General features: G+C 46.1%; 1 protein-coding gene across 1 annotated transcript in view; it reads right to left on the bottom strand.

Annotated features, from left to right (window-relative positions):
* Positions 1 to 6697, bottom strand: part of CFAP73 (cilia and flagella associated protein 73) — an 11590-nt gene extending 4893 nt beyond the window's left edge. Inside the window, exons 1-5 of the mRNA XM_074297169.1 lie at positions 6495 to 6697; positions 4980 to 5085; positions 3478 to 3582; positions 2918 to 3118; positions 336 to 557 (exon numbers count right to left, since the gene is read on the bottom strand). Coding sequence (XP_074153270.1) covers positions 336 to 557; positions 2918 to 3118; positions 3478 to 3582; positions 4980 to 5085; positions 6495 to 6553 — 693 coding nt within the window. The 5' untranslated portion in view covers positions 6554 to 6697. The remainder of the gene's footprint in view (positions 1 to 335; positions 558 to 2917; positions 3119 to 3477; positions 3583 to 4979; positions 5086 to 6494) is intronic.
* Positions 6698 to 12119: the final 5422 nt, after the last annotated feature.

Genomic DNA, 12119 nt, shown 5'->3' on the forward strand with positions numbered 1-12119 from the left:
TAATTGCTCTGAGCCCTGGTATTTCTGAGCCAGGTTCACCATTCTGTCTCAGTTTCCTTATCTGTAAAATGGAAATATTAAAGAACACTAGACTTGGCACCAGGAGGCCAGGTTGTATGATCATGGGTAAGTTGGTGCATTACTTTATGCCATAGTTTCTCCATCTATAAAACTGAGATAGTATCTTGCCTCCCTTTCCTCCTTCAGTTGTATTGCGTAAACCTGAAAGGCAAGCTCTTATTTTTCCATAATTTTCTACCCCATGGAGAGCGGAAGTGGGAAGGGGAAATGGTGCTTTGGAGACCGAGCGAGGGCCTGCTTGCACGCCCACTTACCCATTGCAGGGCCTGGGTCCTGACCTCCTCCAGCCGGACCTGCAGGTCAGCCACGTGGTTATTCTGATGCAGGATCTCATCATTCTTTTCTTCTACCAGTTTGAGCAGTTCGGCCCTTGCATCCTCCACGGCCTTGTGTAAAGCCTGCTCATGTTCAGTCAGGATGGCTCGGGTTTCCGACAACCCACTGAACCGGGCCATCAGCTCAGGGATCTCCTGAAACTGGGAGAGAAGGCAAGGGGAAGGCGCTCAGGACCGCAGGAAGAAGGAATGGTTCTAATCACTCCCATGACTTTAAGTAGCTTTCCTGGAAAAATCTGTTGAGTAATATCCCCATTTTAGAGATCAGGATTAGAGGTGTAATGGAACACAAGCACCTGTTCTTAACTTGGGATCTGTGACTTATGTTTTAAAATATTCTTGCCACTACATTTCAATGTAACTGCTTCATTTTGTAATCGTTTGTATTATATTATATGCCTCCAGAAACATTATCCCACTGCATTTGGGAGTTTGTGATATTATCCCTACTATTGGGGGAGGCTGAGGCTGAAGATCATCTGAGCTTGGGAAATCTGAGCTGTGGTAGAGCCAGAGCCCATTGGTAGTAGAGCGAGGTAGCGCAGTGGATAGAGCATCAGCCTTGAATACAGGAGGACCTGAGTTCAAATCTGGTCTCAGACACTTAACACTTCCTAGTGTGTGACCCTGGGCAAGTCACTTAACCCCAGCCTCAGGAAAAAAAAAAAAAAAAGAGGTAGTAGAGCAAGCTCCCCTGGCCCGTGACCATGGGACTAAGGGGGAAGAGACACATTTCATGACAATGATTTTGTTAATTCTGACTCTCCCTGACTCCATTTAGGGTTTTCTTGGCAGAGATACCAGAGTGGTTGGCCATTTCCTTTTCCAGCTCATGTTGCAGATGAGGAAACTGAGGCAAATCAGCTGAAGTGACTTGCTCACAGAAAGTGTCTGTCTGAGGCTAGGTTTGAACTTAAGAAGACTCCTCCCTCCAAGCCCAGTGCTTTCCACCATCCAGACATGATAAGGAACTCTGGTTTAAAAAGTACAAAATAAATAAACATCTCATGCCAGACTAACCTTCTTTCCTTTTTCTGCAAGGATTACTTAACTAGGAGCCTAGAGAAATGCTGCAGATGGTGTGTGGACAGAGCATTTGATGAAGTAAACACTACTGTCATGTTAGACAGTAAGTAGTAGGTTTGGGCACCTGTACTTACGGCCTCAAGAGAACCAAAACAAAAAGAAGCCTCTCTCCTACCCCACTCCCATCATTCCAACTTCCCTCGAGTATCAGAATGGTCACACATACACACACACACACACACACACACACACACACACTCACTCACACACATACACACACTCACACACACACTCACACACACTCACACACTCACACACACACTCTCACACACACACACACACACTCACTCACACACATACACACACTCACACACACACTCACACACACTCACACACTCACACACACACTCTCACACACACACTCACACACACACTCACACACACACTCACACACACACACACACACATACACTGATTTATACACACATAAAACAGTTAAGATCCCTTTCCCCTTTAGGACCATTACCACAATCAAAACTGAATTCTGTTGAGGTTAAAAGGACCAAGACTGACCCCATTTATGTTGTCAATAAACATTTTTCAAGTATCTGCTATGTGTTAGATGCTAAGGATGGAATAAAGACAGACCCAGTCCTCAGGGAGGGGACACACTCACAGTCTGGTGAGGAGACTACAGGCAAACAAGCTTGTATCAATAAGTTATAGACAGATAAATTAGAGATAATCACCAGAGGGAGGGTGCTAGAATTAAGATGAACTGGGAAAGGCTTCCTGTAGAAAGTGGGATTTTAGCTGGGACTGAAGGAAGCCAGAGAAGAAGTCAGGAAGTGAGGAGGAGGAGGAAGGAGAAACAGTGAGGTAAGATTCTGTCCCTCTCCCTTCTTTGTAGATGTGAGGGCCTATGGGTATAGAAGGCCCCATAGATTGCCAGACATGGCTGATTTGCTGGCTAATTTTTCTGAATTTTTTTTCCTCCTTTAAAATTTTTCATTTAAAGGATGACTGGGGGTGGGGAATATATAGGGAAATTAGGTGATATAAAAACAAAAGATATTAATAAACATAAAAAAGAAAAAGGGCACATTGCCAAGAATGCATGTATCTTCTTCCTTCCTTCCCTCCCTCCCTCCCTCCCTCCCTCCCTCCCTTCCTTCTTTCCTTCTTTCCTTCCTTCCTTCCTTCTTTCCTTCCTTCCTTCCTTCTTTTCTTCCTTCCTTCCTTCCTTCCTTCCTTCCTTCCTTCCTTCTTTCCTTCCTTCCTTCCTTCCTTCCTTCCTTCCTTCCTTCCTTCCTTCCTTCCTTCCTTCCTTCCTTCCTTCCTTCCTTCCTTCCTTCCTTCCTTCCTTTTATATTTATTGCTATTTAATAAATAACAAGTAGGTTTCTAGGAGGAAGGGTATCTCTGGGGCTGCCTCTGCTGTTGTTGGACATGTGGCAAACAGCCTCGGTGCTCACCTGCTCAGACTGGGCCACCACCTGTTCCAAGTATTGAGCAAAGGGTCTGTATTTGTGTAGTTGCTGCTCCAGCTGTTCCTTCCTCTGAATGAGCCCCTTCAATTCCTCCTTCAATGCTGCAACCTCAGCCTCCTTCTGGGAGGCAGTCTGTCGCCCTTCTTCTGCACGGCGCAGGGCCCGGCTCTTCTTGGCCTCTGTGTCCTGGCCAGAGGAGGAAACATCTTTCCAGTCTGGCCACTCCCCCTTGACCTCTCAGGTTAGACCTTGTCTGCCCTGTCTGCTTGTGCATTGGGTCTGATATAGCTGCCCCTCTCTGGCGATAGGGGATTCCGGGTAATGTCAGGGAACCTAGGTGGGGCAGGAGGGGGGATGAATCTTCAGAGCTGAATGAAGGTATCCACCGAGGCTAGCCCAGCTAGAAGTCTAACCTGAGATTCTAAGCTGTCCATCCCCCCTCTACAGGGCTTTCGCCATGGATGCTTCAGAGAAATAGAAGATCCACAGAACCCCCTAAACTTTCATAGGAGGCACTGTTCTCCTGCATCCCCAGAGCCTCCCACCTTCAGGAACTTGTCAAAGCGGACCATGGACTCCTTCAACGCATCCTCCTTCTGGTCCAGTGCCTCCCTTCGCTGCTTCAGAGCTGACATCTTTACCTGGAACTCCTGAGTGTTAAGAAGGGAGAGAGGGATTCAGTTGGAACGTGGAGGTGGACTCCATCTCACACACACACACACACACACACACACACACACACACACACACACACACTCCTACAGGTCATTGAGTGATTACTGAGCTATGAGAAAAGAGGAAGTGAGCCAAGAAGTGGAAAAATTCTAGAGCTCAAAGGGACCATAGAATGTGGAGCATAGGGTCTAGGACAAATCTTAGAACAGGGAATGTCAGAGATGGGAGGAATATTAAAACATTGTCTGCCCGGGAAGATAATATCTTAGAACTGATAATATTTCAGTTGGGAGGGACCTTAGAACAGAGAACGTCAGAGCCAGATAGAGCCTTAGAATAGGGAATGTCAGGGTTGGGAGAGAGTCTCAGAACAGGGGATGTCAGGGTTGGGAGAGGGTCTCAGAACAGGGAATGTCAGGGTTGGGAGGGGTCTCAGAACAGGGAATGTCAGGGTTGGGAGGGGTCTCAGAACAGGGAATGTCAGGGTTGGGAGAGGGTCTCAGAACAGGGGATGTCAGGGTTGGGAGAGGGTCTCAGAACAGGGGATGTCAGGGTTGGGAGAGGGTCTCAGAACAGGGGATGTCAGGGTTGGGAGAGGGTCTCAGAACAGGGGATGTCAGGGTTGGGAGAGGGTCTCAGAACAGGGGATGTCAGGGTTGGGAGAGGGTCTCAGAACAGGGAATGTCAGAGGTGGGAGGAATATTAAAACATTGTCTGCCAGGGAAGATAAAATCTTAGAATTGATAATAACTCAGTTGGGAGGGATTTTAGAACTGAATGTCAGGCCCAGATAGAACCTAAAAACAGGGGATGTCAGAAATAGGAGGGGCCTTAGGACAGAAAATGTCAGGGCTGGGGGGGCACCTTAGAACAGGGGTGTCAGAGGTGGAAGGAATATTAAAACATAGTCTGCCAAGAGAAAATAATATCACAGTTGAGAGGAACTTTAGAACACAGAATGTCAGGGCTAGATAGAGTCTTAGAACAGGGAATGCCAGGTTGGGCGGGATCTTAGAACAGGAAATGTCAGAGCTGTGAAGAGCCTTAGAACAGGGGATGTCAAGGCTGAGTGGAGCCTTAGAACAGAGAATGCCAGAGTTGGGAAGACCTTAGAACAGAAAGCGTCAGGGCTGGAACCTCACTTTACCTTAGAACAGGGAAGGTAAGAGCTGGGAGGAATCTTAGAGAATGTCTCACCCACCTCTCTGTTTTTATAGATAAGAAGCTTCATCTAAAGGAAAGTAATTTGCCCAGGTTCACACATCACACAGATTTAATTGTGGGTCCGCTATCAGAACTCAGGTCTCTTCTCTCTGCTTCTCCTCTGCCTCTTCCCTTCTCTCCCCTGTATAGTGAGGACAAATAACATTACCTCCTTCTTAGCCTGTAGGGCTTCCTCCATCTCAACCATCTCTCGCTTCTTCTCCAGCAGTTGGCTAGCATGGCTGATATAGCCGTCTTCTCGCACTGGAGGCCTCCTGGGGGAAGAAGAAAGTGTGTTGGGGGTGACACTGAGGGGCCTCCCTGCTGTCCTGCCAGAGTCACTAAGTGGAGACAGAAACCAAGGTGAGGCCATTGAGAGGAGGCAAGGGGACCCCCTTGGTTGGGGGCCAGCGGGTGCCTACTTAATTCCATTCTTGGCTCGTTCAGCTGCCAGGGCCTTGTCCCTAGCTATGGGACCTTGAATGAGCCTCAGTTTCTCTCTCTATAAAGTGAGAAGGTTGAGCCAACCAAATGGGCTCTAAGGATCTTTCTGGTGCTGGACCATGTGAACCTTTGATAGTCTGGGTTCCCAGGTAAATGTACCAGTCAGTCAAGAACGTGTTATGTCCTCCCAATCAGCTTGTCTGAAATGACTGCTGGGAGCCAAGCACTGTGCTAGACCAGAAGGCTACAAAGGAATAGAGGAGAAAGTCTCTGGTCTCAAGGAGTTTACAGTCTCCTGGGAGAAATGACATGTTCAGAGATAGATGAGAGGCAGCTAATTAAGGTTTGTGGATGGGCATCGAACTTAGAGATAGGAACATTTGGATTCAAATCCTGCCTCAAAAACACACTAGTTGTATGACTTCAGGGAAGTCATTTCATTTCTTTGAGCTTCAGTTTCCTCATCTATAAAATAAGAGATTTGGAATTCATGCCCCTCAGATCACTCCCAGCCCTGAGATCCCCTGTTTTAAGACCCCTCCCAGGCCTGACATCCCCTGTTCTGAGACACCTCCCAGGCCTGGCATTCTCTGTTCTAAGGTCCCTCTGAGGCCTGACATCCCCTGTTCTGAGACACCTCCCAGCCTTGACATTCTCTGTTCTAAGGTCCCTCTGAGGCCTGACATCTTCTGTTGTAAGACCCCTCCCAGCCCTGACATCCCCCATTCTAAGACCCAAGCCTGACATCTTCTGTTCTAAGGTCCCTCCCAGTCTTGACATTCCCTGTTCTGAGATGCCTCCCAGCCCTGACATTCTCTGTTCTAAAAACACCCCTTCTCCTAGCTCAGACATCTCATATTTATTTTTCTTCCCAAGGGGGTCCTCCCTGGCTATCTCAACTATCTCATGCTAATCTGTGAAACTCCCTTTGAAAGGTGGGCAGAGACTAGAAGAAGGGGAGAAGAGGGACCATAAGGTATCAGATATGCAAAACTATTGACTTACATGGGGTAGGAAGTAGCTGGGATACAGCTTTGGGGGCAGAGACCTCACCTAGAACCCCTCACCCTGTAGATCTTGCTCTCTCTGGCCCCTACGTCCCCACTGACCAAAGTTAGCAGACAGCTCTTGGGAATGACCCTTCGCTTCGACCGGTGGCCACTGCACCTCTGAATGCTCTCCACTGGGGGAGGCGGCATTCCACTTGGGCTGTCCCAGACCCCTCCACTTCCCCACTCACTCTGCCAGCAGCTTTTCTTCCAAGATCAACTGGAAATACTCTTCCCAAGGCACAGACATGTTCTCTCTTTGGCTACCCCTGGCACCCTGTAAAGCCTAGAGTTTTGTTGGGTTTGTACACAAACACACACTCACACACACACACACACACACACACACACACACACACGGCCCCCTGGGCGCTGAGGACCCGCTCAGATACTCAATGCATCCTCCGGATATGGGAACGGGAACTCAGCCCCCACGTGGTTGCTAAGGCAACTGCCAACACAACGTTCTGTTGCCTGGTACACGACTCTGGCATTCCCTAGCTCTTTACACAAGGCACTGTTAGTGAGCTGCCAGGAAAGGCAGAGGTCCCCAGAATGTTTCTTAAGGGTGGGGAGGGAGGGATGGTGATGGAGAATAAGGAAGGAGCAGCATCTGCTCCTTTCTGGCCTGCTGTACAGGGGAAGAGATCCGGAGATAGAGTTTTGGGGGGTCTCAGTCAGTCAACAGGCATTTATTAAGCATTTACTCAGGCACTGGGCACAACCCTGGGGATGCAAAGAAAGCCAGAAGTAGTCCCTGCCCTCAAGGAGCATGCATTTTAATGGGGAAGATGGAGTGCAACAAGCTATGTGGAAACTGTAAATATGGAAGGCAGCTTGAGAAGCCCAGCACTGGCTGGTGGGGTCACTAGGAAAGACTTCCTGCAACTGGAGGGGGACGTGAGACGCATATTGAAGGAATTAAGTAAGGAAAATTGGGGAACAATAAAAGACAAGAGTGAGGAGGGAAGAGAACAGCCCCAGATGCCATAATTTTATGTTATCAACCAATCAATCCAAGTGTTCTTGCCCTTCTGGAAAAGGATCCTAAGAGGTGATGCTATGACATGCAAGTGAATTGGATTTAAGTGAGGGTAGGCTGGGCAAGGTCACCTGACTCACTTTCTCCTCCAGACCCATCTGGGTCCAGTGGCCAGACAGAGATGAGGATGACTAAAGATGGCTCTGGAGGCGGAGGGAGACCTTGGAATTTTTTAAGTTAAAGCAGGGGTCCTCAAACTACGGCCCATGGGCCAGATGCAGCCCGCTGAGGACATTTATGCGGCCCACCGGGTTATGGCAAAATCAGACCGGAAGTGATGTTGGATCTAACACTTGTTAGCAACGCACACTTCCGGCACTGGGCTGAGGCGGCAAAGACAGAGTGTGAGACGAGATGAGGTGAGTGCATAGAAATTTGTTCATAGTTTTTGTTTTTACTCTAGTCCGGCCCTCCAACAGTCTGAGGGACAGTGAACTGGCCTCCTGTTTAAAAAGTTTGAGGACCACTGAGTTAAAATCTTTAACAGGTTCAGTTTGATAGAGGCGCAACACCCATTCAGTGATCAAGGTTAAGTAAGAATTGAAGCAAAGAATGGTTTCTTTTATCTAGTCAAAAAAAAAAAATAATCAATCTGGAAATGGAAGACCCTCAGAATTTCTGCCTAAAACAGCAACAATCGCTATTTACATTCACCCTGACTCAGAGCCCAAATAATGACAAAGTGGGCTTGGGCTGGGACTTATTGTTGACTGATCAATGAGAACCACTGATTTGGATTTAAAGCAAGAAAGAAATCTAGCTATATATCACATGACATCTTGGGAGATTTCATCAATTCAAAAAAAAATTTATATTCCTGTGGGCAGAGCACCTGGAGGTAAGGGTATGATGCTCTATATAGAAAAAGAAAGAGCGAGCTCTGTTGCCCAACTGACAAACCCAGTTGGGTCGCTAGTAGGACAGCCCTACTCACAGAGATTGTTTATCTTCCATTCTTGAAGAGGGGACATCAGAGAGGTGATGCCATGGTAAGTGAGTTGGATTTCACCTGGGGGAGAATAATGTGTAAAGTAAGAATGCTACAGAAGAGCCAGGTTATGAAGAGCTTTGAATGCCAAACAAAGAGATTTCTATTTGTTCCTTGAGGTCATAGTGATGAGGTTTTGGGTCATAGTGATGAGATGGGGGGGTCAGAGAAAGCCTGAAGGGCTGATAAGTTTACTCCCTGAGCCAAGCAGGGAAGGTTTCAGTCTTACAGTCCCACCCCGCCATGGAGGTCTTGGGTAACCTCCTCCCCTGTCAAACCTTTGAGGCCATTTCCCTTATAAATCTGTCCATGGCCTCTGCCATCTTTGCTGAATACCTTTTTTGTTAACTTGTGTTATCTTTCCTTTCATCCCCTCCCCCTTGCCTCATTGTGTCTTTCTCCCTCTAATACCTAATTAACTCTTTTTTAGGGTGATAAACTCTACTATGAATTTAGCCTGCTAGTTAATGGCACACTCCCATCTCATGGCACATTTCCCTTTTCCTGGTTAATTCAAATTATTGTGTACTGTGGGCTTGTAGCAGGGAGTGGGGGGATGACAAAAGTCCTAGAAGACTTCTCGGAAGAAGTCCCATCAAACATGATTGGGGCTGTACCTTAGCTTGTTGGTGCACTTTTTTTTTTTTTTAAATCCTGATAGTCCCTCCCATTCTTTGATATAAAAATATGGCCAGGGCAGTGGCTCCCTGCCCAGTCTTTCACTCAAAGATTACAAAGGGGGTTTTGTATTCCAGGAACAAATGAGGCCCCCACCCTTGGTCAATTTCTCCTCCTTCCCTCACAGCTCCACTGTAGCCCCAAATGATACTATGACCACTTCATAGAAGGAGAGATTGAGGCCTTAGGAAAGCTTTTAACATAGCTGCAGGGTGCCCAGGAATCCGTCAGTGGCCTGGGATGCTCAAGAAGCAAGGCAATAGAGTCTTGACCTTGACATCTGAGGTTCTAGATTCAAATTGCACCATAGGACTCAATATCAACAGAGTCTTAGGTAGTGGGGTCAAATTCAAATATAAATGGAGTCACTAAGATCCTTAAAAAGATCCCTGCAGGTCTGTATAATTACTTAGAACAACACAAATGATTTTATTGATATTTTGCTATATTTTTATTTAGTTAACTATTTCCCATGACATTTTAATCTGGTTCAGGTGCACTTGGGAGTTTTGTAGCTGCCTGCAGCATATTTGACACTTCTAACCTGGAAACATCAATTAATGCCCTTGGGACTCACTTTCCCCATCTATAAAATGAACTTGATGACCCGTGAATCTCCTTTTAACTCTGGTTTCATGAGATTGGATTTACTGCATTCTAGAATGCCAATATTGTAAAGGTGGCTAGTGTTAGAGCTGGGAGGGGGCCTTAGAACAAAGGGAAACTGAGTCAAAGGAAGCAGGCGACTTGGCTGAACTCACGTACCCAGTCAGTGACCAGGCATGGATTGGGAGCTAGCTCTCTGGGGCTCATTCCCCTACACACCCAGCACTCTGCACCTCAGGGAGGACCTCGGACAGCTACAGGATACCCAGGGGCCATGGAGGAGAGAACAATGATAGAGACCCAGACAGGAAAGGTGTCCTTGGGTCTGAAGAACCTATCCCAGCCAGGAGGAGCTTGACCATCTGAGAAAAGTCACCACAGAGTAGCCCTGAGTTGTTATCTCTTTTTCCAAAGCCAGTCAAGGGGGAGATAAGAGGCAGGTCAATTCTTGGACTAGGCCCTCACTCACACACCTATCCTGGCTCCTGGCCAGCCCAGACTACCTCCCTTGGAAAGCCAGGGTCAGGTCTCCAGTTTCCCAAAAGCCATTTCATTGACTTAGCACCATGCTGGGGAACTGTGCCATCTATAATTAAGGGGAACATGCACCTAATAAAGACAACCCCCCCTTTCCCTCTGTTCTGGAAGGAAGCTAAGGGCTGATCTTTGGATCTGTTTTATTTATTATGCATGCCCTGAATTCCCTGGATTCACTAACCTGGAGCAGAAATCAGCCAACCAGAGCTCTCTTCTCCCTGGAGCAAAGATTGGCTCACACGAGAGAAGATCTATGCAAAATCATCTGCAAACTTTAAAGCATTAACACTTCCCTTACTTCTCCCTCCCCTTTTCCCTCTTTCCCCTCCCCTTTTTTCCTCTTCCTTGTTTTCCCTTCTTTCTGTCCTCTTCTTCTTGAGTCTATCCCTCCATGATTACTTGGAGGAAACCACTTTCCTACCCCACAGATGATAAATACTGGATGATTCTGTGCTATCATTGTGGGATGAGGAGCTCCAGGATGAAGAAGATAGCCAAGCAAGATAAGAAAGAAAAAATTAGCAGAACAAATTGGTGAAGTTAATGAGGTGATTGTTCAGAAGGAGGAGAGGAAAGGCAGCCTTTAATTTGTGAAAGGTTAAAAAAGCTTTAAGGAGGTACTTAAAAAATAAGTCAGAAAATACCCACCAGTATAGAGAGCAGAGAAATTTTTTTTTTTTCCCTGCTGACAGCATTGTGAATGTGACATTTTTATTTCCTTTACAGAAGAGTGACTACTCTCTGAATCCCAGGTTCAGGTGGTTCTTCCTAAGGAAGAGAAGATAATGGAGTTCAAGCAATACCTTTCTACCCTTCAGGTTATTGGGAACAACTGGATGTTCCAAGGATAATAGCAGCAATTTTTTTTCTCAATAATACTTTGTTTTTCCAATTACATGTAAAGATAGCTTTCAAAATTCATTTTGGTAAGTTTTTGTGCTCCAAAGTTTTTCTCCCTCCCTTAAATCCTCTCTACCCAAGACAGCAAGCAAACTAATATAGGCTATATATGGCCAGTCATTTAAAACCTATTTTCATATTGGTCATGTTGAGAACAAAAGGGAAAATCTACAAAAAACAAAAAGCAGACAAATAAGCAAAAAAGGTGAAAAACAGGATGCTCTGATCCACCTTCAGCCCATTTCAGTCTCTGAATAGCAACAGATCTTTAAAGAAATAAAATAAAGACAACTATGGGTTTAGAAGTGGAAGGAACCTTTGAGACCATATAATTCAACTCCCCTTATTTTATAGATAAGAAATCCTTAGGTTCAGAGACAATGATTTGCTAATAAACTGGTTCTCCAGGAGGAGAAAGTATGCATGACACACTTTTAAGTTTGCTGCATAATAGACTTTCTTAAGTCTAGATACGCAACAAAATAATAAAATCAAGTCCTGAATTGTAGCATTTGCTGATTTTCAAGGTGTAAATGTTCTTCTTGAAAATTTAACACAGGGGTTGTGCCAGGGTGGAAAGGGCACTGGCTCTGGAGTCAGTTTGATCCTGGGCAAGTCGTTTAATCCTAATGGCTCAAAAAAAAAAAAAGAAAGAAAGAAAAGAAAAGAAAAAAAGAAAAAGAAAGAAAGAAAGAAAGAAAGGAAGGAAGGAAGGAAGGAAGGAAGGAAGGAAGGAAGGAAGGAAGGAAGGAAGGAAGGAAGGAAGGAAGGAAGGAAGGAAGGAAGGAAGGAAGGAAGAAAGAAAGAAAGAGAAAGAAGAAGAAAGAAAGAAAGAAAGAAAGAGAGAGAGAGAGAGAGAGAGAGAGAGAGAGAGAGAGAGAGAGAGAGAGAGAGAGAGAGAGAGAGGGAGGGAGGGAGGGAGGGAGGGAGGGAGGAAGGAAGGAAGGAAGGAAGGAAGGAAGGAAGGAAGGAAGGAAGGAAGGAAGGAAGGAAGGAAGGAAGGAAGGAAGGAAGAGAAAGAAAGAAAGAAAGAAAGAAAGAAAGAAAGAAAGAAAGAAAGAAAGA

The sequence above is a fragment of the Sminthopsis crassicaudata genome, chromosome 1 (assembly GCF_048593235.1).
Source record: "Sminthopsis crassicaudata isolate SCR6 chromosome 1, ASM4859323v1, whole genome shotgun sequence".
Taxonomy (NCBI): Eukaryota; Metazoa; Chordata; class Mammalia; order Dasyuromorphia; family Dasyuridae; genus Sminthopsis; species Sminthopsis crassicaudata.